At 36.4% G+C, this 26,368-nt stretch overlaps 2 protein-coding genes across 5 annotated transcripts in view; both read right to left on the bottom strand.

Annotated features, from left to right (window-relative positions):
* Nucleotides 1-459: 459 nt before the first annotated feature.
* On the bottom strand, nt 460-10,187 carry LOC148958507 (4-hydroxy-2-oxoglutarate aldolase, mitochondrial-like). The gene is made up of 7 exons (XM_089112560.1): nt 9,873-10,187; nt 6,408-6,536; nt 5,708-5,835; nt 4,623-4,757; nt 4,040-4,136; nt 3,293-3,426; nt 460-791 (listed from the first exon to the last, which is right to left on the bottom strand). Exons 1-7 carry the CDS (start codon nt 10,129-10,131, stop codon nt 642-644), a joined length of 1,032 nt encoding a protein of 343 aa, XP_088968686.1. The 5' UTR covers nt 10,132-10,187; the 3' UTR covers nt 460-641.
* A 1,742-nt stretch (nt 10,188-11,929) lies between these two features.
* The window catches only part of LOC148958506 (regulator of G protein signaling 12-like), a 38,636-nt gene continuing 24,197 nt past the window's right edge, over nt 11,930-26,368 (bottom strand). For 3 of the 4 annotated variants that reach the window (XM_089112556.1, XM_089112558.1, XM_089112559.1), the window contains 10 exons: nt 24,013-24,133; nt 23,850-23,882; nt 23,013-23,042; nt 22,798-22,895; nt 21,313-21,498; nt 20,831-20,904; nt 19,971-20,094; nt 18,209-18,293; nt 14,950-15,204; nt 11,930-14,389 (listed from right to left, as the gene is read on the bottom strand). In XM_089112556.1, the coding sequence (XP_088968682.1) occupies nt 12,987-14,389; nt 14,950-15,204; nt 18,209-18,293; nt 19,971-20,094; nt 20,831-20,904; nt 21,313-21,498; nt 22,798-22,895; nt 23,013-23,042; nt 23,850-23,882; nt 24,013-24,133 (2,409 nt within the window). In that variant the 3' untranslated portion in view covers nt 11,930-12,986. The remainder of the gene's footprint in view (nt 14,390-14,949; nt 15,205-18,208; nt 18,294-19,970; nt 20,095-20,830; nt 20,905-21,312; nt 21,499-22,797; nt 22,896-23,012; nt 23,043-23,849; nt 23,883-24,012; nt 24,134-26,368) is intronic. The other variant, XM_089112557.1, reaches the window with a different exon arrangement.

The following is a 26,368-nucleotide window of genomic DNA, read 5'->3' as shown; positions in this document are numbered from 1 at the left end:
TGGTCGCAAAGTATTGCAATTTACTTTTCCCTGAATTGAATACAATATTTTTTCGGTATCATTTCAAAATACTGACAAATATGTCTGTATTACATTGCAACTTTGACGTCACAACCCGGATTTTAGCTATCAATCTAATAAAGTGGGATTGTGGTGGTTTTTTTTTGTACAGCGAAGAGCAATATGAACATAATAATCATCAGTTCAACATAACTGTACCTCAACTCGCCTACATTTAAATCAAACTTCTTGTAGTTTCCAATAGAAGAAGTCCATCACATTCACTCCAAAGGGCCATCATTGTCCTCTTTATAATTTATTGACATTAATCCAAAAGGGACAGGAACCAAACAAATATTGTAAAATTTTTCACCAAAAGTGTTTTCTTCAACTTTTCCATACTTCGAGACATAATGCCAATGAAAAGCATCTTTCAAGTAACCAGGCAGAAATAAACAATTTGATCTGTTTGAGCCCGGTTTTTTATATCAATGCGTTCAAAACGGTATTTCTATCGACTAAAATTCCAGTTCATGCGTGGATAATAATTACGACTAGACGGGGATTATTTTCCTACAAAATTACTAACATTAAAAGACATTGTTGTGATGTACCTTGCAGTAAAGATTCTCTTCCTGTGGTTATTTTCTTGGAAATTCTACGAAACTTTTCTCTACTTCCGCAGCCTCGTTGCTAAGTAGTGACGTCATTGGTGATCGACAGGGTCCGCCATAGAAACCGTAAAGGTCCATTGCGTGCTTCATTGCGGGTACATTGTATTTTCGAGTGACCTGTCAATCAACAATTTCATCACAAGTCACAACTGTTTAGGAGCAAAGCATAAACAACGAAATAAAAGAAAAGGCTACATGAGCGAGATTTCCTCAGTTTGAAAAGATTCCATGTTACCAGTTGAGCTTATTACAAATGGAATAATGATGTGATAGGCAAAGGTACAAGTGGTTCTGCTTGGACTAGCTGGATATGGTGTGGACAAATTCCTACCAAAAAACTTATAACATAAAAACCTGAAAAGAAAACTGCCACAGTGGTTGCAAATTAATTTCAATAAGTTGTATTTATTTGTCAAGTTTCTAATCTTCATGCAATCTTCGGAAATGGCTGAAAACGCTACAAAGTTTTTCATCAGGAAATCGCACAGTCAAAATGTTCATTTTACATTTATAGGTCTCCTTGTATCTATAATTGCAATTTCATATGAATCCGTAAATTGTAGCAGGTCCCCATACCCATGTGGCGCCCTTGTCTGAATGCTACTAAAATTATCTAAATCATCTATAAAAATTTCGATTTTTCTACGACTGATTCAAATCTGGGGTCTTTTAACGCAGAAATCCTTATAAGATACCCAAGCCGTATAGGTTATTTTATAAAAGGTATCCGTATATCTTTTATAGTTTAGTTGGTTATGTTAGGGACCCGAAGGCCCTATAACAAAGACCCGAAGGCCCTATAACAAAGCTCTGCCACGGAGAAGAGGGAAAAGCTAGGGCTGGACTAGGCTTGTTGATTTCAGCTCTGAAAGAAGGTTATTAGAGTCTGGGAAGTAAGAGCTTGGCAAAGCATTCAAAGGTATGTAAGTTCTAGGAAGGAAAAATGAGGTGTTGGCAGAGTTTGAAAATTGGCAAAAAGACTTGGAAAAGGTGAGCACTAAAAAATCCTGGTTTATCTCAGGGAGACCAGGGATATATCCAATCTCTTGAATGTAATGTTAGCAACACAAAACTAAAGAGGAAAAAGTTTGAGAGACTTTGTAAGATAAGCATTGGGTTTTAGGCAAATGGCCTTTAACTGGGTTTTGTTAAGAAGACACAAAAATTATTTGGGATCGTCAGTTTTTCATAGATGCAAGTGAAACGAGATCATTAATGAAGCGGATGAATAAAAATGATGTAATGACAGAAACTAGTGGAACACCAGCATTAACTGACTGAGGATTACAATGCCTGCAAAAAATCTTGGTACAGAAACGTGAGATTTCAAGTGAAAATTCATCCATTCCCCAACCCCCCTTTAAACAATGTTGGTTTACTACAAAACGACGTACGGAATTAGGAAGTAGGCATTTTTTGCGACTTCTATGATACTTTTCTAAATTATCAAGATTGTTTCAGGGGGGGGGGGAAGGGGGTGCAGAAATAGGAGTATCCGGGAAAAGAATTGAAAAATACAGAAACACAACGCAAATTGCTTGGTGTTCCAAGTATTTTTGGCAATGATTGATTAGATACGTAGCCATAACTTGAATGACTGTTGACCTATGGGAGAGAACGCTGTAAATCCACTGAAGAAAAATGTGGGCAGAAGCATATAGTTATGAAAGAAAATACTTGTCAGAAAAGATCTATAGGGCTTGGAGATATCAAGAGAAAACATTATGTTTTCATCAAGGGGATTGGAGAGCTGAAGAGCAAACATGAGCAGCATAAGTAAGAAGATCATCTCATGATTAGAAAGGAGTTTTTTCGTTTCAAGGAAGGTAAGGAGTTTTAATTGATGATGGTATCCATTCTACTGGAGATGAGGAAAGATCAGAGTTGCCTGCTTTTTAGGAATAGGAAAAATAGGCTAGTTTTCAGGAAAAGGAAATATGCAACGGGGGAAAGGGTTTGAAAAGATGTTAAAAATTGTGACCAGTTCTGGCGAACAAGTCTTGAGAATTATTGCTAAAATGCCGTCAAGGCCTTTCGATTTAGAGGTTTAAGTAAGAAAAGAGCTTTACAAACTCTGCGGATTGATAATTTGGTAATATGCAAAAGAAGGAGGTTAATGAAAAGGTTGTGACACAATGATCGATGCAAAGAAGTTTGCTTAAAGGAAAACCCATTTTAGTTTTCAAGGGAGAAAAAGGGCATCAGTAGGTTTGAAGCGGTTATTGTTGGGGTTTACATATACGGTACAGTAAGAATTAAATCACTTGAAGAAGGGTTCCACTTTCAGGTTTGAATAAAGATTGGCAAAAGTATATTGGTTTTCCAAGATTTTCCGTTGATTTAAAACATTTCCTGTGCAAATTGACATTTGATAACTGAAATGTAAATCGTCGATTTTGATAAGACAGCAGGTTTTGACAATTCTCCCAACTAGATTGCCGAATAACAGGTACACGTTTCGAGAGGCCTAACTTGCTATAAAGTGCTAAAATGACTAGTACAACTATATGAAAGACTCTTAATAAACGAAATGAATGGAGATTAAAAATGAATAAAATAAGCAACTAAATAAATGTTGTTTTTTTCGGTTGAATGAAACGAATAATAAAATAACTAACCGCTCCATTTGGTTTGATTAATTTTAGCTGTAGGTTTTTCGCTTCCTCCTGCTTGCCGTCTTTATAAAGCTGGTATAACTGGCAGACTTCTTCTCCTAAGACGTTGGCCAAAGCACAAACACCACCAACAGCACCTAGGGTAAACCAAACTATTTACTTAATTGTGATTAATTTCATGTTATGTATGTTATGTACTGCTTTAGCAGGCATGTCAGCTATTTGGGTAGACAGTTTTCATGTGATCACAAAATAGTCACAAACATTAACATATTTAATATGATAATATATTTCTTACGATACGTGTTTCTACTAGACAAAGGTCAATGCTTTTGAAGTCCTACAATGCAATCAAATCCCCCTATTCAAGAATTTACCACAAAAGCATCCGTCCCCATCACCAATCGGCATTCAATTAAAATTTGCTGAATTAAAATTTGTACATACCAAAGCACAACTTTTCAAAGTGATACTAATTTCAGCTACAATTTCGAAAAACTCTTGAAATTTTGGTTACTTGGTTATCATGTTAACGATGAAGAAGCATCTCTCGATTGAAGCCTCTCTAATGCGTTCTTTAACGGATTCTACTGTTAAAATCGGTAGCAATAAAACCTTTTGCTCTAGGCCCGATAGGTTCATGAAGGATCACTCAAGCTGAATCAGTATCATAAATCTGAAGTACAATTCTCAATTTTAGTTTTAAGAATAATCATCATCGTTTTAAGAATACTTGTTTGGCTAGCTTACCAAGGCTGAGATACGGAACAAGAAAACTTGCTGAGCCAGCAAGGATCTGGAAGTCATTTCCAGCCGTTGCGTGAATAATTCCTCCAATATTTGTTATCTAAAAAAATAGATGTTCAGATTCTTATCTTGAACAGAATTGTTTAATATGGATTAAAACTGTTTCAATAGAATGCTTGTAATTTCTAAAACTTACATATGATAATATTTACAATATCACTTAATTTATAATCTAAGTTAATCTAACATCAGAGATTTTTCAGAACGATCGATTAACGAAGAGAAAGAACTATATTATCTGAATGTCAGCAGATTAAACCAGTTTAAGGGGATTCTGCACGAAAACAGTTTGAAGCCATTTTATGATTTTTTTTACAATCCAAAAGTAAATTTCTGGCACTAATAGTTCTACAGCTCATTCTATTTCGGTGATCATAGCTTGGTACTTTTGTACCTAGACATACAGAAAACTGGAGAGGCCCCTTACTGTAAACTTCACTACCCCTACCAGCTCCTTTCCATAAAAACCCTGACCTACCCCAAAACCTTCCCCTAAAATAAAAAATCAAAAGGGTGCATTAATTACATTTCCGCCGCTGTCTTTAAGCCCAATAATATTTGGATGCTTCGCAAGTTCAGCAATACTTTCTGGTGGAAATTCTACGCCTGTGTTTGCTGGCACATTGTATAGAATGACTGGTACATTGGATGCATCAGCAATCTGCAAGGAGCAAAATTCAAACAGTAAACAAATGCATAATAACGATTTAGATAACGCGTCTTTAGATGTCTAGTTACATTCTATTTGGTAGGTTGTTCGGTAACAAACACACAGATTCGTAATCACTTGCAGTAATAACATACACCAAGAAATATACAGTCTCTATCTCCAAATGCAAAGGAACCGGTAAATTTGTTCGAAATTGAGGAAATTCTTTTTTTATCGTCAATTAAAGAAAAACAAACAAATACAAAACTGCTGTGCCTCATGACGGGAATAGACGCGAAGGTCATCGGAGTTCCCACCATGAAAGGCAATTTCATTCTTAATACGAAAATTTGAGGATACGGAATTCGAGATGACAGAAAATGCTTCCAAATGAGGAAAAAATATCAAACATACATGAGAAGTGGCAACAGACTTCTCCTCTGTGTGGAAAAGATATATAACAAATTTTACTTATGATTACAACCATTAGGCCCGTTCAAAAAGGTTTTAATCCCTATATCTTTGGAAGAGCTCATTCGTTCTGTTGATAATAATTTGACTTCTTAAATTAAAGTATAACAAAGAAGGTTGAGGTAAGAAAAGCAAATTGTGTTGCAGTGATCAGAAATGTCTAACCGTTCGTGAACGGAATACAGTTCGAGATAAAGAAAAGTGCGAGATAAAGGGTAGGCAAGCAAGAGTGGGTTGATTAAGAATGAAATTGATATCATGACTAAATTTAATTCGTCACAAGTTGTAACATCTATTCATATACATGTAAATCTTTAGACATTCATAAGAAATTTTAATTAATCACAGAAAGTATTGACAAATACCATCTTTTGACCATACTAAGCAAATAAGGGCATTTTGGGAAATAAGAGTGTACTTTGTATCTTCTGTATCTTGTATTTTGTTCTCCTTTTCAATAAATCTCAGTTTAAACTAAAAACCACACAAACCTGAGTATAATGTTTATTCATAGCCTGAACATTCATTCTGTTTTTGTAGAAGCAAGGAGTAGTGACAAGAACAGCATCGGCGCCAGCAGCTGCCATTTCATTTGTCAGTTGTATTGTTTCTCTAGTTCCTGAACACAGAAATATTGCAGTTATTTCAGGTTCAAGATACAGCAAGTATTGAAGCAAGCAAAAACATAGAAAAATGCTCACTCTAATAAAACCACCAAAAATAGAAAATAATTGAGATAGGGAGGTGGTTATTACAAGGAGGTGTTTTTCAAATTTGTTTTGAGTTGTTTAGCCAAAGGAAAACAGCATGAACCTCCACAAGATTAAGGTTACTTTTTATACATAAGAAAGCGAAGCGACCATCAAAATTAAAAAAATTCTGATCTAAGCAAAGAAATTTTATTCCAGTTTTGGAAAAATTAGAAAGTCGATCTTAAAAAAAGTGGGGTGGACATGTCCACCCTAGTCCACCCCTTGGCACTGACCCTGAAACCTCCCTTCTTTTCCTTTATCTTTACAACCTAATTCATGGAGCCTCTTCCAAGAATAACTGAAACCATTTCCTTGAATTATTTGCATCAAATCCATGTTTGTGAAATGAAACTTTCATTGGTGTAAAACACTGTTAGAAAGGGGCTGTTGTGGCCTGGTAGTAGTTACTGACAGAATGCATGGAATATCCCAAACATACCTTCACAGCCAGATCCAGCTATGACCAATTTATCTTTAGGGACTTCTTTTCTCACAAATTCAATCATATCCACTCTTTCTTTGTTTGATAAGTAAACATATTCACCATTTGAGCCTTGAACCACATATCCTTGAAAGGAAACAATAATTCATATTTAATATAAATGACATCATTTGAACATATTTTTTTATTTTTCTCAAAAGCAAATTTAATTTTAAGCTACAGAGAAAACTTTAGAATGAAAAGATGTCATCCAAAAATCATTTGCAGTTAGTAAGTAGCACGTAGGCGGAATTTCCTTGAAGGAGGAGGAGTTTCCTTAAAATCTGTTATTTGATCATTTGTTGAACTTTGGAAATTACAGTTTGATTGCATATATAAAAAAATTGGTTTTTAGTAACTTTTTGCCAAGCCAGAATACTTGAAGATGTCCCATTTGATATGAAGAATGAGCAGCGACTGATGTCTTTTGAGGACAATATTTATACACAGCATGCAAGATGGAATAATACAGAGCAATGGCAGTTTTAGGGGGTCCAGGGGGGCCATGGTCTCATGCCCTGCTCTCATGGTAGCCAGATAGAGCCTGGACCTAAGAAAAAAATTGTAAAGAACAAGGCCGTACAGATGTTTGCAGCCCTGATCCTGTTGTCCCCAAAACTGCCACTGATCCATTGGCTTAGTGTGGCTTACTGATCATAAGATAATTTTGGATGACCCCTAATCCAGTCTGCGAAGTTTGCCAGCATGCAGGGCATGGTATTCAGAAAGCAGGCATGGTATTCAGAAAGCAGACATGGCAATGCTGAGGGTGAGCTTAAAACTAGATCTATGAAACTAAGGCACAACTGGCATTTTTCATTATTCTGTATGCCCAAACCTGGGGTGGGGGCTGTTGGCTCACCTAAAATCTTATTGAAATTGGCATACTCTGTAATTTGGAAAGTATGGATCTTCTCAGTGTGCAAAATTTTATTTACCTCTCAAATGGCACGCAAACAGAAGTTTTCTAGAATAATGCTACTGTATATTTGGGGTGCGATTTCAAATTTGGGCCTTTTTGGTGCAGCTGTCATATTCTGGAGACTGGTCTCTAAGAAAGCAAAAAACAAATAAAAAGCTTGGCATTAATGCACCTGGGTACCTCAAGTACACTAATCCTGACCAAAACCCTACCAGCATGAGTGATTCGTAAGAGAAACTAAGAGAAGCTATCATTATCGCATTTTTATAAACTTTGATTACATGATAAAGACATTACTCTTGTTAAAGAAGATAGAATAGAATCATATTTGAAGATAAGGAACTTGCTGAAGCTTTTAATCACCATTATGTAAATATCGTAGAAAAATCTTCTGGAAGAAAACCCACTAACATTGAGCAAAATGCACCCTTCCAAGACGATAGTCATATAGTTAGACTCATCCTGCAAGAACACCCAAATCACCCTAGTATATTATCCATCATTCAAAATAAAAAAAATTCATTTGGTACATTTTCTTTTCATGAAGCTGAACCAGATGATTTTTTCAAACTCTTGCTTTCAACAAATGATAAGATATTGACCAGTGAAGACAAAATAACCCACTAAACTTGTCGGTATAGCTGCAAAGGAGCTATCATGAAAAATTGCAGATTTCCAGAACATCGAAAACAGGCTGCAGTAACACCCTTTGACAAAGGCAAACATGTTCGGAGAGTAAAAAAAAATTCCTTCCAGTAAATGTGCTTAACATTTTTTCCAAGGTAAACGAAAAAATAATAAAAGATCAGATTAGTTCTCATCTCGATAAAACTTTGTCTGATTTCGTTGCTGCCTACAGGAAGACTTACAGTACACAGTATGTCTTAATTAAAATGCTAGATGACTGGAAAGTCCAATTGGACAATAGTTACATTGTTAGAGCAGTCCCTATTTACTCATATTTAAAAAGGCACTTACAAGCAGTTCAAAAAAATTATCCTTACAGCATTTTTCAATCTGTTTTACTAGGGGTACCGCAAGGATCAGTCCTTGGCCCTATACCTTTCAAATTCTACATCAATGACCTGTTTTATTTCATTATAAAGGCTTCTCTTGTAAAGTAGGCAGATGACAACACTTCAACACTTTTTTCAAAAACCTGCCTCGATCAAAATCTTGAAAAAAGAGGGAAGCATCACCATTGCCTGGCTTGATAAGAATGAAATGATCGCTAACCCAGAAAAAATTCATGCTCTTCTCATCAGAAAGGATAAACAAATACCATTGGCCATAGCATTTCTATTCAAGGGAAAACTATAAATTCTGAAGCTTCAGTAAAGTTGCTTGGTGTAACTATAGATCATAAACTGAATTTTGACATTCACATATCAGAACTTTGTAAAAAGGCAGCAACCCAGCTAAATGTGCTTTAAAGACTCAAATCTTTCATTGGTTTTGAGGAGAAAAAAATACTGATCCAAAGTTTTGTCTTCTTTAACTTTCACTACTGCCTTCAGTGTGGTTTTTCTCCCCAGCTAGACTATGGAGAAGATCTAAAAAATACAGAAACAAGCTCTACGTTTTCTTTAGGATGACCATGATTCATCTTATGGAGATCAGCTTTGCAAAGTTGGCAAGGGACCTCTGTCTTGAAATTTTCTTACTGTAAAATAGTTGAATCTGGAATTCTTGCAAAATATTTTCGAATTAGCAACCTTTGATCAATCCTTGCATTGTCCACAAGACTTGCAGCATTACAGGCCCAACCAAACAAATTTCAGTTCAAACAGCCTCAGGTCTCTTGGACAAGGACCACAAATTTGGAATGGATTACCACAGGAAACAAAATCTGCATGGTTAATTAAAAACTGGGATGGGGCAAACTAAACCAGGAATCTTAGGAAAGACTAAATTATTTTATTGTAAATTTGTATTTAAAAATTAGAAGGTGTTAATTCAATTTGCATATTTTGTAAATAATCAAACTAGACAAGTTACTTTGTTGTAGCTTAAAATTAGATTTGATTTATTAGTAAGATCACAAACAAACAAACAAACAAACTAATCCGGTTGCCAAATCCTAAAAGAAAACAAATCCTTATTTTCTTGCCGGGTTTGACATACCAAGTACAATTTTGGAATATGCTGCACCTTGAAGTCTGGTTCCTCCCTCTGATTGAGTGAGCTAATAAGTGGTTTACATTGTGTTTAATATCTAACCAGAGTTGTTAGCAGTATGTGTTTTTGCAAGATAGGCTATCAGAATTCTGGTTGCATTAGCAAAATGCTTGATACATTAGCAAAATGCTGGTTGCATTAGCAAAATGGCAGTGAACCTAAGTTTGTGATGAATTTGTTTGGCAGACTGAAAACCTTTCACTGGTGAAAACCCTTTCTTTTTTCTTAATAATAATAGGCCTGTGGCTGTGTATGTTATTATATGCAAGATAACTAGCATTCGCCAAATTTATTTGTGTTCCATCATGGAAGAATAACTTTACCTGCAAATGGCATCTTGTTCCATCTAGCCAAATTTGACTTCAGCTTCTCAAAATCAATGTCTTCATTTTCATTAAAACTTGTAGGAATTGGAGGATAAATTCCGGAAAGATCCAAATTCGTTTTTATCGAACTCATGCTTCTTGCGAGAAAAACTTGCCTTAAGTATATTGACCTAGCTGGCTTGATATTTGTAAAACCATGAAGCAAGGGCCTGAAATGTTTGACAGTACAAGTCAAAAAGTGCCGCCAAGCCATCATGTTATCATTTTCTATTCATCAAGACAAGGCCACAACAGCAAATACTGACAATCAGATTTGCCTCGCACTGGCAACACCCTCGTTTCAATCACCAAATACCGAAATTTGTACAGTATCGAAGGTATCCTACCACTGACCCTAGAGGTCTTTTATAAAGAGCAGTGAATCCTGTGCAAAAAATAGCTTCAAATATTTCTTTTGAATCACTTACTGTAACGTTTGATACAATCTAACTAGTTCATCTATTGCTATTTTTCATATTCAGACTTCTTCAGCAACTAGATCGTTTTCAAATGAAATTGTTATCGAAATTGTTACTTTGAAAAAAGCAAACATTTTACAAGAATAAGGGTCCGAAAGAACACGATGAAAAATATATACCCAGTTGTTGATCGAAATAGGCAAATCAGAAAAACGCAAGCACAAGACCGGTATAGTTGACCAATGAGTGCTGCGTACCTAAAGAAAAATTACCACTGGAGTCCAAGAAAGAAAACGAACTCCTTCTGTTTACACAATGACGGCTTTCTATTTGTATGTAGATCGATTCAAAAACTGCTAAATGGAAAGACGACTTTTTCAAAGCCATTTTCAAGTTCTGTACCGCCAAAACATTGTTCAAATTGTTACTTTTAGCCAAACGTTTCGTTCACCAATATTGATCTAGCCAAGGGTATACATTTTTTGTAGAAATTGGTCTAGCCAAAGTTACCTTTTGTGAAAATTAGTCCAGTCAACAGTACCCCTATGGACACGCTCGTGGCCGACCTCTAATCAAAATTTAACCAAGAACCCCCAACTCCTTGGTCGTTTCTAACAAATATAGACATGAAGGATCTGCTTGGCTTGGCACTCTATAATTGTTTCAGTCTACAAATCAGAAAGCCTTTGTCAAAAATCCCCAAAGAGGAAAGACGCTGTCTTGAAGATAAGAGGGTACGAGGGGCAACAATTAGGAGCTTAAAAATTTCTGTCCGAGCATGAAGCTTCTTGAACGATTTGCTGTCAATTTCGACGAATACAACTCTTTGAAGGATGCTGCACTCTCAGGGCCCACGACACCGGGGGGAGGCTGATAGGGCCATGGCGTTTTTGGTAAGCAAAAATATTTTCAAAGAGACCCTGTTTTGAAGCACTAAATTCAAGTTCGACTTAAAGAACTTGGCCCCTCCACCTGAAAATCGTGGCGTAGACCCTGGCTCTGCTTCATATTTTTGCGGTACTTCATAAGGTCTAAAACACCGTAAAAACGATCAAAATGTATCAACTATGATACATTTGATCTTCATTCTATAAGGAAAGGCTTCATTTTAGGGGTTGCCATTATCTTGGTATTGTACCTTGGTATCATAAAGTGGTTCTTATGAAATGTCTTAGGTAGTCTGTTAATGTTATTGAATAGAAAACAAACAATTCTGAACATGTTCCTAATTTCGCATATAGCTACATACATGCATCCTATGCACTGACCTTGGTGAATCTATCCTTCCTTGTATTTCCTACCTAGCATCCAAAGTTAGTTTTGTGTAGCTGTGTTTATCGAGCAGGGTCCTAGTCCTGCTTCTCGATTAGACGACACTTCGTGGTTCCTATGTGGTTGACTCTTAATGAAAGTCTGGTCATGTCACTCAAACCTCGGACCGTTGGATCTGAAGTCTGCGCTTCCCGCGACTTAGCCATCCTCGCACCTGTTCTATTTATTCTTCTGCATTCTATACAGAAATTGCTTCCATAGAAATTTCCAAAGAAGTGAAAAACGAACTCGGTGACTACAGACAGCAGAATATCAACAATGAGCTCTCCTTCTAAAAGTCTTATTCTCTATAGCATTCATATATTAATGTAAGAGCCTGCTCAGTCATTAAACAATCATTCTTTTGAAAAACATACCATGTTTACAATGATACAATGTAATACTTTAAAACAGGTGTTAGAAATTAAAAAAACGCAGGTAAAAAATTTTGACAAAAGAAAATTTATGAACAACGTCATTGGTAAAAAACTTAAAAAAGGGTTCTGAAACTTAGAACTTGGCAGTAGGGTATGAGAACAAAATGTGAGGATTGAACAGTATGGGAGAACGGGGTGGGAACGAGAAAAATAATCTCGAAAAAACTTCTTAAACAAAATGAGCTTTCTAAGTCATATTTCGGAGTACAGCTTCAGAAAGGTTTAAACATCTTTCGGGAAACAGTTTGCTAAATTCAAGATCACGTGTCAATCAGATCCTTGCTAACTGCGTAAACTGAAAGGACCTTCAGTCACGAGAAAACCGTGCATACAGAAAAATAGATCAATCATAAAATAAAAACTGTTCGTATTTTGAAAGCTGCAAAATCCGTGCAACAGTAAAGAGGGATAGAATTCTAGCATGGGGTCAAATACTGACACTTGCCAGAACGAGGACTGTGGCGAAAACGAGGACTGTGGCGAAAACGAGAACTGTGGCGAAAACGAGGAGCGTGGCGAGGAGGAGGAGTACATCGTTTCCATTTTAGTCGAGAAAACTAGTTGATGAAATATGAAACAATCGTAAAAAATCGCTTTTCTCTCTCATTGCTTTCTATATTTGTTAAATAAGCTGTATTTAAATACGTTACGGTGAAAATTAAGTTGCTTTTAATTAAGCTCATTTCTGACTTGTGCGGTAGAAATACCAAGCTCCTCTAGTTTTTCTGTATTAAGGTAATAAATTAGAAAGGGTTATTCGAAAGCCATATCAAACAAGCGTTTCACAGTGTATCGTGTGCCGTTCACGAAAACCCTAGAACAAACCCATTCAAGGTCTTACCCCTACAGCCCACTTAGGACCAACTATTTCTCGCTTGAGAATATCTGTACAGATAAATTAGTTACTACACAAATGTTATAGCTGTTTCTTTTACTTTCTGTTCCTTCTCTCCCTTTGGTTTTACTCCTTTGCGGTTCCTTTTCACATTTGTCATGTCCATTAATCCAGAGAGATCTAGGCCAGTATCCTTGTCTTCCATTATCAGTGTCTCGTCATTAACCGACCCTGTCACGGTCGCATTGTGCTCATAATCAGGATCAGGAAGATTAACGTCCTCGGCTGTACCTGCACTATCTACAACATCGACAACAACAGCGACATTACTTTTGCTTCCAGTATCATTTAATGTGTCTGTCCGGTTTAAATTGCCGCCTTGTTCGTGTAATTTTAAGGAAGGATCTCCATTTTTTCTTTCATCTGTAGCGTTATCTTTCCAATTCATTGTGTCGAGTACATTTTCAAAAGAATCGTCCAGCGAATTTGTACTTTCTTCAGTTTTTGCCGAAGAAGGAGTTGATACGTTATCGTAACTTTCCTCCAAGTCAAGTCCGCGAAGAATATCGGATTCGTCCGCGACAGAAATTGGTTGTGGCCGATCCTTTTGGCCATTAGGCCGACTTCCAACTTCAACAAGATACACGGGTGAATTCGCAATAGCAATTTCGGCATCCGCCATTTCGAGCTTCTTTTGTTTGTTACGTGGGCTTCGGGGATAATTTTTAAGAATAACAGGCTCAGGAGATGAATATCGTTTGACGTCATCCCGCTTCAACTTCCGCGATTTCCCAGCATCCGTTTCTTCAGTTGCTGTGCTCGTTACAGAATCCGATGAATTCTGCCGGGATCGCCAAGAAAGTAAATTTTTCGACAACCGGCGGTTTTGACCTATCTCAGCGTCACTTCGCGGCCTCCGCTCGCTATATTTGCGCGCACTGTTTGACGGCGAATTCGAGTTATTCGATGCATCGCTGCCACGTCGCCCTACATCTTCTTTTAATGCTTTAACGTTTTTAGCCCTGCCTCGTCGTACTGCCAGTTCTGGGTCACTCACAGCAGCATTCAAAGTGGCGTGCATGTTTTTAACGAATTTGGAACGTGGATGTAGATGTGTGGAAAGTGCAGAAATATCTGAATTGGAAACACCTTTCCGGGAGAAATCTTTTAGTTCCCCGTCATCTCGTACGATTCTAGCCAAGGGGACACTGGCTCTTCGATCAAAAAATTCTTTCTCTTCATTTTGAGCAAAGATTACTTCAGAAGCTGGCCTGAACTTATGAGGGTCTGATTCATGGCCATTTTTATCATACACACCGGCGGACAGAAGGTCATCTAAAAATGAAGAGCTGCCTGTATCGGAAGCGTCATACGGTCGATCGTATAGAGGGGCGGAGTGCTGTCTACTGTGTGAAGGAATAGGTTGATTCTTCTTGGATTGGTCCTGTTCACCATCTTGCTGTTGTTTTACTGCTGAAAAACGATTAAAAAAGGTCTCGTTGCTGTTCTAAATACAGGGACAACAAAAATCGTTAAGAATAAAATTCTAGCAACTATCCAGAATGAACTGGATAAAGAACAACAATATCTCATTAAATATAACAAACTTGCGGAGAGTACTCTCGGTCCGCATCTGATTTCTGTTTTCTTGGCCATTATCCAGAACGCTCTGAAAATCGCGAACGAAGAGGGCTAAAAAGCTCTTGTGCAACCGGCATGCTTTGCGATTATATTGTCAAAAGCGGCCTAATATCATAATGCATGAAAATACAAAACACAGCCCATTTCGTCTCGCATAAAATAACAGCTAGTGCAAAACATGCCGGTTGCTCGAGAGACATAGGGTGAGAGTTTAATTTCAAAACATTTCTTGCCTTTTTGTTTTAGGATCAAGGAATCCATTCCTTTCAACTTTTTGGTAGAGATGAAGTCATGGTTAAAAAGAAATAAGTGAAACAAATTAAGCCCAAAAATCGACCACAGACTCGATAGATAGCAGCTAAGATTTGACAAATGAAGAGGATTTTTCTTACCATTAAGAGCAAAAGTAGTTTGATCAATGCTTTTTGATCGCATATTTGTATTGTTTTTGATCCCCTGTTTTAGCCTGGTGAAGTATGATCGGCGCCCTTCCAAAGACCCGCGTCGTTCCTGCGTTCTTGCGGGTTTTGCTTCATTTCGTGACCGAATCATCAGTGAGCTATCATCTTTACTTGACTGCCGTAATCTTCTAAATGACGTCCTTAGGTCAGCTGCGTTACCCACGGGAGGTTTCCACGAAACATTTTCTAAAACGGAATGAACAAACTTACGATTGTTTCAAAACATTAAAATACTGTGCCTGACTATTTTCACTAACAAACGAAGACAATTAGCCTACCAGCTGAAGCTTGAAACAAAATCCCGTTTTGCGCAATAAAATAACAAGCAAAGTAACAAAGAATGAAGAAGAAAGAATAAAAAATAAGATAAGGAATGAAATCAGTTCGTGCAGTTCAAATAGAAAAGGGAGGCATACTTGAGAGCTTTTCACGGATCTTCTGTCAGTCTGTCTTGTATAAAAGATTGAGAAAGTGCAAGACCTCAGACACTTTCAAGGTAGGCCAACAATTACACTGACGTAGAAAGTGGTGGTTGGCTAAAGTAAAGCGTACCCATAACCTTTGGAATAACTATTCCAAAACGCACAAGAGATGTGGAAATCATGCGCCAAAAAAACCTACTAGTGATTTGAAAAGCATTTCTAAATAATGCTGAAAATATCATTTTTTACCGATACTGAGCAACTTGAGTGTCAAAAATAACAGCAGGAACACACATTTTAATTAAGATACAGCATGGGATGAGCAGTTTAATCGGATGAATGAGACACTATTTAAAGATTTATCTAACTTAAAAACACGAGGCAACGATCACAACTGTGCAGTCACTACCACGCCCAGACTGAAGCAATCAGAAATGTTGTGAACACCTGCGAAATCATTTTATGAAATTTAATGCCGTGTGTTGAAGTAAACGAGCTAGCATTTGATACCTTGACCTGTACTGATGAATGCTGTTCGATTTTCCGATAAATGCTGGCCTCTTTGAATATAAACAACAAACAAAAACATAGAAGCTTTTCTGTGAGCAATTTTTGAGCAAACATATTGCTAAGAAAACACAGGCCGTTAAACGAAACAATGCAAGCCTCTGTAGATTTCTAGATAAAATCTTTCAGGATGTAGGAAACTTAGGATAAAGAAGATTTCGATGCAGTGGTATAAAGTAGGATTTGATACAAGAGGATAAATTTGCGTTTGGCAAAGTTTGCTTTGATACAGAACTGGTACTATTTGGTACAATAGGAAACAATAGAACATAGTATGTGTTTATATACGTAGAAACATAAGGGCTTGATACGGTTGGCTATTGGTACAGAACTGGTACTATTTTGTAAAATAGGAAACAATAGAACATAGTATGTGTTTATATACGTAGAAACATAAGGGCTTGATACAGTTGGCTATTGGTACAGAACTGGTACTATTTGGCAAAATAGGAAACAATAGAATCTAGCATGTGTTTATATACGTGGAAACATAAGGGCTTGATACGGTTGGCTATTGGTACAGAACTGGTACTATTTGGCAAAATAGGAAACAATAGAACATGGTATGTGTTTATATACGTAGAAACATAAGGGCTTGATACGGTTGGCTATTGGTACAGAACTGGTACTATTTGGTACAATAGGAAACAATAGAACATAGTATGTGTTTATATACGTAGAAACATAAGGGCTTGATACGGTTGGCTATTGGTACAGAACTGGTACTATTTGGTAAAATAGGAAACAATAGAATCTAGTATGTGTTTATATACGTGGAAACATAAGGGCTTGTTACAGTTGGCTGTTGGTACAGAACTGGTACTATTTGGCAAAATAGGAAAAAATAGAATCTAGCATGTGTTTATATACGTGGAAACATAAGGGCTTGATACGGTTGGCTATTGGTACAGAACTGGTACTATTTGGTAAAATAGGAAACAATAGAATCTAGTATGTGTTTATATACGTGGAAACATAAGGGCTTGTTACAGTTGGCTATTGGTACAGAACTGGTACTATTTGGCAAAATAGGAAACAATAGAATCTAGCATGTGTTTATATACGTGGAAACATAAGGGCTTGATACGGTTGGCTGTTGGTACAGAACTGGTACTATTTGGCAAAATAGGAAACAATAGAATCTAGTATGTGTTTATATACGTGGAAACATAAGGGCTTGTTACAGTTGGCTATTGGTACAGAACTGGTACTATTTGGCAAAATAGGAAACAATAGAATCTAGCATGTGTTTATATACGTGGAAACATAAGGGCTTGATACGGTTGGCTGTTGGTACAGAACTGGTACTATTTGGCAAAAATAGGAAACAATAGAATCTAGTATGTGTTTATATACGTGGAAACATAAGGGCTTGATACAGTTGGCTATTGGTAGAATAAAATACGGTTAAGAAACTTCAAGATGTACCATGTTTTGATACAGCAGGGTACAATAGGGGTATATACAGTTGTCTACGATACAATATTGGCACAGAATAATATTGTAGGAAACATTGAGATATACTATGTTTTGATTAGGCAAAATAAAAGAGGAATTGATACAGTTGGATGTGTTGCAATATTGGTTATCATAGGAAAGAATAGGCTTTGGTACAATAGGATAAAACATTTTGGAAAAAAAAGGGTTAAGTTCGGTACAGCAGCATGCAGTAAGCGTGGAGATAGTAGGATACAGTCAGGATTTAGACAGCATTGGTACAGTATGCACCAATAGGAAACAAATAATAAAGTTGGTCTTAGTACAACAGAACACAACGAGCTTTGATGTAGTAGCATAACATGGACTTCGATAACGTAGAAAGGAATAAAATTACAACAATTAACAAACTGCTTGGGCGTCATGCCTGTTATGAATGTACATCTCCCATTCTTACGAAAAAAGTACATCCTTAATGATGACCTGATGATCACGCATTTGGCGTGAAACTCGAGTAGTAACTTAGAACCGTCCTATTTTTTACACCAACAGCGTGTACAGCTCCGCCGATACGGCATCGAACATTATATGAGAGAGCGGTAAACAGTAATTTTCATCATCTCCTTATATTATATGGGTGCGGAAGAATCTAGCATCACACAACTTTAAAGCTTTGAAATTGGCCTAATTAAATGTATGAGATAATAAAATGCCGTTACGAATATTCGCATTTAAGAATACAGCATTGGTTTTGCTATACAAACCTTGTGATTTCTCTTTAGTGACAAGATGCTTGTTCTCAATGGCTGCAATACCAGTCTGCAGGGGAAGCTGAATGTTGTTGTTGGTCTAAAAAGTAATTGACTTTGGATGGAATCGTTTTCGAAGGAGATTCGTAGTGATAATTTCCTTCTTTATATTCACGAATTTCAAGTAGTTTGTTTATTTCCTTATTCATCTATTTCAGTGACTAGTAATTCTTGCAGATTGGCTTTTAAGAGACAGTCTATTAATTAATTTAGATTAAAATCTTTACCCAGCATAAAGAATTTAACTTCCGAAATTTGTTGATTAATCAACTAGAATATGAAATACGTAAATCAGTGCCATTAAAGTTCGTTTGAGCATCTCGGTGTTCAATTAATTTTTGTTATACGAAAGCAATACATAGTCAAATAATTGTTTTTAACCTTTCTTCGGTTAAACATCGTTGTTGTTTTCTTGGCCTGGTTTCGTTCGTTTCAACAATTGCGTTTGCTTACAATCAGTTACACTTTAATTATGGACAATATAACGAAATTTAGCGAATTCTGTGCGAAAGAAGAGGCATCAAGCGTCAATGAAAAGCCTGTAGCACAGGGAACCTACAAGAAAGCGCAGGGGGACGAATTTAGGCCACGGCCTTGATAGGGGATGCAAAGCTCATCCTGAAAGACGGCGATGACAGTGAAAATATTTGAAGAGAAAATAAAAAGAGACGGCAGTGATTGCCTTGCGTTTTTTCGGATTGAAATGTCGTTAAACTGTGCAGCCTTCAGCGCGAACTTCTACCCAGTCCTTTTTCGATCTGCGCGTGAAAATGTTGGGTGAAATGATGGATGAAATGTTGGATCGTTTGACCAGGGCTTAAGGGGGAAATGTCTGTACTCGTGTCGGCAATTCTCAGACAATCTGTAACAGGCATTCAGAAAATCCACTGTTAAACATTAAGAGGAATTTTCTGATGTTCTCGTAGGTTATATGTTTAAAATCAAAAAGTTGTTAAAATATATTTTTATGACGTCATCATTCGGGCACTCTATTAACAAATGCATTTATGAAAATAAATTTGACTTACGTGACATTTTTCACAGAAAGTAAGCAATTGAATTTAAATTTGAAATTAAATAACGAATGCAATAGGACGAAATTAGTGTTATGCTGAGGAAACAAAGTTCATTATCCAATATGAACAGGAAATTTCAGATGAAGGGAAGCTTTAAAATCATCTGGCATCTGTGAAAAACTTAACAATTACTTAAAGCTTATGACTTTTACCTATATCTAGATCATAATATCGTTTAATCTATATCTTTAAGTGTACTTGACGAATGGAATTCTCAACACTATCACCTTTAGGCCAAGTTTACGTTCCAATTCAAATTAAAATATAACTAATGATTTGAAAAAATTTAAAACAAATTACTTTTGTGAATATATCAACACATGGAAATAAAATTATGACACAAAACAAGAGAGAAAAGGAAAAAAGGGCTTGGAATTTAAGAAAGATTAGAGCACTAATGTCAAAACCAAGTACTTCGAGAAACGGTTCATATTTGTCTGTGAGTTAGGATAACAATTCTGTCAACAGAATCTTGGTTGCTGTTCAATCTCTCACGTAGAACACAAACTGGGACAACGTTTGATCACGAAGAAAAAGCAAAAAAAATGAAAAGATCAAGCTTTGCATACGATAATGGTGCGAAATTCCCACATGATAATGTAATTGAAAGCATTGAAAATTTTTAAAAAGGTTTTTCTTACAATGTGTATGATATATCTGTCGATTTCATATCCATTTTTTCTCATAATTGGCTCAATTACATCGTACAAAGTTTTGCTCGGGCTATCCATAACGGCCACCGATCGCTTGTTTGGCAAATCAAACCTACAAAATGAAATTAAAAGTCGGTAAACATTGATGCAAAAACAAGCGTAAAAAATGTGCATGACTGATGTCGTTATATGCCTCAAACCTGGCCTCCGAGGCCAGATACTAGCAACGTGATTGGTGAATTTCCTGGAGGATTCCCATAAACACACGTGGTCCACTTATTATGGTCATAAGATTGTAACAATCATTTTCTTCAAGGTCACGTGGAAAAGAAAGAGGGAGGACAATGAATTGCAAGACAAGGGATTTGTCTTTGACTATACTTATACAAATGCAAAAGTAGTTGTTTATTTAGCAGAATTATTCAGTTTGCCCGTATAAAGCTACTCGACGTGTGCAGTTATGAAAGGTCGAATTTATACGAATTAGCAAAAGCTAAAAACTGTGGTTCAAAATTCTGACTCATGGCAAATTTTTCAAATCCTCATTCTTTTAGTTGCTCCATCAATGTTCTTTGACGTAAAAAAAATGCAAAAATGACTTCAAAAGATTAAGTGCTAATTTTTTATAGCCTTAAATTAAACGATACGAAGAAAATGAAGCGAAAAACCGACCATCGCTAAAATGGATGTGGCGTTTTCATAGATGCATTTTGCATCAGATGTTTCTTATAATCGTAAAAAATATGTCAATTATTGATTTAGGAGGAAGTGGGGTGGGTAACTAATAGAAAATGCCTTATACGCCAAATACAACACATCTAGATAACTGAAAAAGTTTTGACAAGAACCTGAATTGAATCTTTCTTTCCAATTGAAAAACTTCGCCAGCAAAGAACATTGCGTCTTTCTGCAAATCAACTGACTGAAAAACAAAACATAGGCAATGATGACTTTACAAGGACGACAAAAGTACCTCATGACAACAGTTAGAAAGTGTAATTAGCAATAACGATCTAAGAAAAAAGGTAAAACAATTATCAAAACAAAGCTGATGCCCTGCATATTAATATTTGTGTTGATGGATATTTATTCTATGGTTCTCATCATCAAGATGGGACTTCCTTTAGGCCATGTTGCCGAATAGCGGATGCCTTAATGAAGAATTGACATTTGAATGGGTATTTTTAATTTCATGGTTATGAATTGCAATATCGTATTCCTTGTTTGAATTCACACGTTCTCTGAGGTGTTTTGGTAAGCTCAAAACTCACAAAAGCATCTAAGTGAATCATCATAGTTTTGATTATCATAAAAACTTTCTCTTTATTACCTTCCTTTCGTCCCCTGCGAAAATATCATAAGACGAAAGCTGTAGCTTTTGCCTGGTACAGCACGTTTGGAGCACGTGTTTAATCGGATGACCTGATTCCAGTACGACAACATTTGACGAGCCATTTGGTAAGATCACACGGCAAAATGGCGCTTCCGAGCCAACAAGTTCTTTGATCTCACTCGGCTATAGAGACGACAAAACACATCAGTAATCACTAAAAAAGTTCTATATCAATCAAAAATGTTTTGAAATACATTGTAGGGAATATTTGTACTGGAAAATTGGTATGATATTGACAAACGCAGAATCGGACATCGAGTTCGTCTCTGCCTCCAGCAAAAATCACAAACCTTATTGAAATTATTGTTTTTGGCTAAGGCACACAAATCGACAATTATATAAAGTCAAACAAAAAAACGCAAAGATAAAGCGATGAATTTTTATTACAAAACAATGTCTTGAACGAAGCCAAAAAACGGCTTCATTTATAATGATAACTTGATATAAAAGGTACGAAGATATTTCACGTGTTTTTCTTATTACACCTGCATAAAATTGAGCAATATTGGTGTTAACTGTAAGACGTTCGTATCATCAAAGGGAAAAATATAAATTGATGAATATATTGGCTATGTTGTTATAGTTAATTTTTCATTTCAAACATAACTGGGTATTCATATTCACATGTTCTGATGTTTCATACCATGAAAAGTGTCAGACGAAAAGCTTAAGTATATATTTAAATGAACACCTTTGTCGAAAGGACTGATTGATTCTCCCAAATATAATTTAGTCTATTTGCAACGAAGACGAAAACGCATGGCATTATGAATCAAACCGAGCTGCAGAGAAAACGTAATCCTAACAAATTGGACCAGAGCAGAATTTTCCACGTGTTTGGAATATTCAAATCACATTGCAAAACATGTGGGAAATATGCCATGCTTCAAACTGAGATTGTAACAGGGAGAATAATGAGAACAAATCGGTTTCCTGCTGGGTCAAAATCTTAAATTAATTGCACTTGTGAACAGTTTGCAGATATACACAGTCAAAGAAGAAGCATCGTCAGAAGGAGGTCATTGACCAGACCTAAAGATTTGCGCAATTATTTATTACGAAATACATAAAGACCTTTAATCAATCTTTCTTAATCTCTACTGTTCATCTTAACGAATTCTTCTGCTATAACTTAGTTTAAGGCTTAGGAAGAATTATTGACAACGGCATTCAAAAACTAATTCACAAAATTAATCAAAAATACGTATATATTTTAATGGATTTGAAATCTTAAAAGCTTCAAAGAAACCTGTTTCTTTAATAAACATTTTCAAAATGAAATGAAGTTTGGGTGATTCAATTAATGATTTTCTGCCAATGGACAAAAAAATATATTAACTTCAACTTTACATCAAATTAGATTGTGACATCAGGAAATAAACAGAAATCTCAAACGAGGTCTTTTTATTTAAATTTACTCACCGACTTCGGAAGGTCAAATCTTTTTCGATCTTCAGTAAAATTGGGCGTGGTAGGTTTGCTGCTACCGTCGCTTAAGGAGCTCTGCGAATCATGACGAGCTGTGAAACAGAAACAAGGTCCAGGTTATAATATGACATTCAGAAAATAAAAGAATGGAAAATGAAAACTGGTTTATAAAATAAAATGCATAAATTCATGTGATTAGCTGATCATACCTCTTAATTTTCCAAGCTTTCCAGGTTTATCTACGATTCGAAAGAATCATTCTATAAATAAGGTCCAACAGACAGTGGAGCTTCAACAGGTGGCGATTGGCCGACTTGAAGACTAGCTAGACAAGTGATTTAAAAAAGCAGGGAAAGGTTTTGTATTTGTACATGTTACTACTTGACTTCCGAATGTAGTTTTACGACACTGAGAAGCTTTGCTTATCGAGCAGTGTCCTGGCCTTTCTTCTGGCAGGGACTTAACCTCAAATCTTGGATTTGTAGTCCATGACCCCAACCCAAAGCAATTCTCACACTCAAAGCTTGAAAAGTTGGACTGGAATCTAAGTACGAGGATGAAAGTCAACAAGTCTAACCATCATAAAAACCAATTACATATAATTTTTCCATTGATAGAATGGGTAGGTTTTCTCAGAAAAATCAAATTTTTATGAATTTCAGCTATTCAGTAAACCAGCTGAAACCTTCCAAAAGTCACTCTTTTTTACTGGAGGTGTGAGCAATAGAAGCATCTATTTCTTGCTTTAAAACAACATTTTCACGACCGAATTAGCTTCCTGAAGTATTTTCGAATTTATATTCAGAGCATCAAAAATAAAGTATCTTTGATTAAGATTATAACTTTGCTGACCCTTAACAAAGTTCTATGAACTAAAACTGCCCTTAAGTGTTTAGTGTTTGTAAGCAATAAAATATTTCTAACGGAGTATCTCTGCTTCGACACCCTTTGTGAAGCCCATAAGATTATAAGGGAAGCACACCAGATCTTACTTCCACTAACCTGAGAAAAGTAACACGATTCACGAAAAAACAAAAACCACTCACCACGTGACTTTCCGTCAACCTTAGGCCCTTTCCCTGAAAAAGATATATCGAGTTTATAAGAAGAATGAATCTATGGAGTTATCCTTTTGTGAAGCTAAAAAATAAAATGAAGCGAAGACTTCGAACAGGGAAATAAGCCAAAAAGTAAACCATATCTTAATACCTTTCGACCAAAGGCCAAGTAGAGTTTTCTTCTTTTCAGTTTGTTCAGAAGCGTCAGCCTCGTTTTTGTTTTTTATCCCAGAATCCCTTGACGAACTCATTATCTTCAAGTACCATTGGGACTGTAAGTACAGAAATTGAAATAAACGTAGAAATTCAATAAGACAAGAAAGTATCAACAATGTAACTTGTTACGCAACCTAAGCGAGTTTCAAAACGCATTTTGGGTGAAGAGGATTTGTCAACGATGGGCTGCGTAATCCCCAACAATTGCGAAGCTGTTGTGATTCTATGCGAGATACATTTGTCAAACTGAAGCTGAAATAGTATTTATAAAGGAGCCTAAATTCGGCAGACATAGCTTTCAGGATCTTTCTAAAAAGCTGAACTTAAACTGATTTTCCGTCTTTATCGATCCTAATCTTAATTTTTGAGCACATGAACAGATTTAATTAAAACGTATATGGGCAAATTTTGAAACACCCCCACGTGGACTTACAAAATATTCATATGAATGTCACCTGAATTCTTAGACAAATTCCCACGTATGGTAAATCTAATTGGTTTTCAGCTTCTGCTAATGGATTTTGACTGGGTTTAACGTCTGTTTAACTAATACAAGGCAGCGGCCAGAAATAGTTTTAAATCCTGTCTAGCACTAACGTTTTATAAACTCGGGTGCTACAGGAGGCTATGACAAATACTATGGTTTCTGATATTCTTATAGGGGCAAAATTTCCTGAAGGTCTAACCTAAAGTCGGCGATTAGAAAAAAACAAGTATGCAAGTGATGGCAAAGAAAAATTGAGGTTTCTTTAACTTAAGGGACTCTTTGAGCTTGTTAAACAAAAATAAATCTTCACATAAATGGTCGGACAGTATTTTGAAAATACCCCTGACGTGTGGTATTTAAAGTTGAATCGTTTTTAAAGACTTTTTTATGAAATTAAGGGAATGCTTGTTACACAATCACTTGCTTGTTACACAAAATAAATTTGGAGTTCAGATTTCATAACTGAAATCAGCAAAATGATAGAGGCTGTCCTTGTGTAAATTGTAGGGCCTGTTTACAAGGAGATAGGGCAACCCTATTGCATAGGCCAACCTAGCAGAAATGTAACTTTAGTAGAACCAGGTTCATACATTTTCATCGCGTTTACAAAATTTCATTATCACGTTTACAAGCATTCCAGGGTAAAGCTAAGTAAAGAGGTTCTCTTGTTGAGAGGTAGGGTTACCATTGCAGCCCAAACAAAAGAGACAACATCCACTAGTCAACTTAAACTTGCCTCTTTGCATTATTTTATGAAAAGGCAATTAAGCATTCATAGGCACTATTGCAAAGCTGTGGGGTTACCCTAACTCCTTATCAGGGACGTCGAGAGGGGGGTTAGGAGGGGCAAAAGGTCCGGGACCCGTGCTCCGATGGGGCCCGTAATATGGTGGCAAGACCTATTTAAAATGCAAAATAACTACTATTTCAGTACTTAAATGTAACTAACGCCTGTAAGTTTATTGCAAAGAAAAGTTCACATGTCCTTGATTTATATAAAATGTTTTTGCACATTCTTGTAAAAATCCGTAAAAAACTTGTTCAACAATTGTAGCTAAAAAGGGCCTTTTCCATTTTCTCTGGGAGACTGAAGGGCGTGGTCACAGAAACTTTCTTGCGGGGGTCCAGCTTTGTGGATCACCCCTGGGCCCGAGCTGCCTTTCGACGCCCCTGCTCCTTATAAGCAGCCCTTCAATAACATCTAGGCTAAAACAGGATCAAAACCGCTATTACGATTCCAGACAGCCGTTCCAGACTTTTTTCCAGATATTGGTTCTGGGCAGTGGCTGTTTGGGTATGTGGTTTATGCTTGACGAAAGTGAGATGACAATGGGGCTTTTGAAAGAGGATTAATTCGAACACAAAAACAAAACAAGCAAATATAGCGTTGCATAAAACATTCGCATCAAACATAAAACATTTGCAGAAAATTCTGTCGAGAATACAGCAAGGTCAATAAAAAGAAAGGCGTTGAAATGAAATCTCTGATCAAAATATATTAAAATAGTAGAGAGGAAAAGTGTCAGGCAGTTATTAATACCGAGATAAATAAAGAAAGCTGACTGAAAGAAGTTGTTAAATGCAATCGATAGATCCTAAACTGGCTTAATTCATCAGCAAATCAATAATTGGCCAATCAGTGGGCGTTTTATCATTCACATGCTTTTTGATTGGTTAAAACTGGTTGACAGATGGCGTCAGCATTGTTTATTATATATTATATATCAATATATTGTTTAGTATCTGTCGGCTACCGTTAAGAGTCAGACATATAGATATAAGAGAGAAAGATGGATACGTTAAT

This window comes from Rhopilema esculentum, chromosome 14 (genome assembly GCF_057945365.1).
Source record: "Rhopilema esculentum isolate cy_ngs chromosome 14, ASM5794536v1, whole genome shotgun sequence".
NCBI lineage: Eukaryota > Metazoa > Cnidaria > Scyphozoa > Rhizostomeae > Rhizostomatidae > Rhopilema > Rhopilema esculentum.
Note: the sequence above shows the minus strand (reverse complement) of the source record. Positions and strands in the feature narration are given on the sequence as shown.

What these genes read in the sequence shown, in the direction of transcription:
- LOC148958507 (XM_089112560.1), bottom strand. Translation starts at nt 10,131, where the DNA reads ATGATGGCTTGGCGGCACTTTTTGACTTGTACTGTCAAACATTTCAGG. An exon ending in GAACAAGATGCCATTTGCAG is followed by an intron (nt 6,537 to 9,872) that starts GTAAAGTTATTC and finishes TTTCCTTTCAAG; the next exon opens with GATATGTGGTTCAAGGCTCA. An exon ending in TGTTCCGTATCTCAGCCTTG is followed by an intron (nt 3,427 to 4,039) that starts GTAAGCTAGCCA and finishes GGTTTACCCTAG; the next exon opens with GTGCTGTTGGTGGTGTTTGT.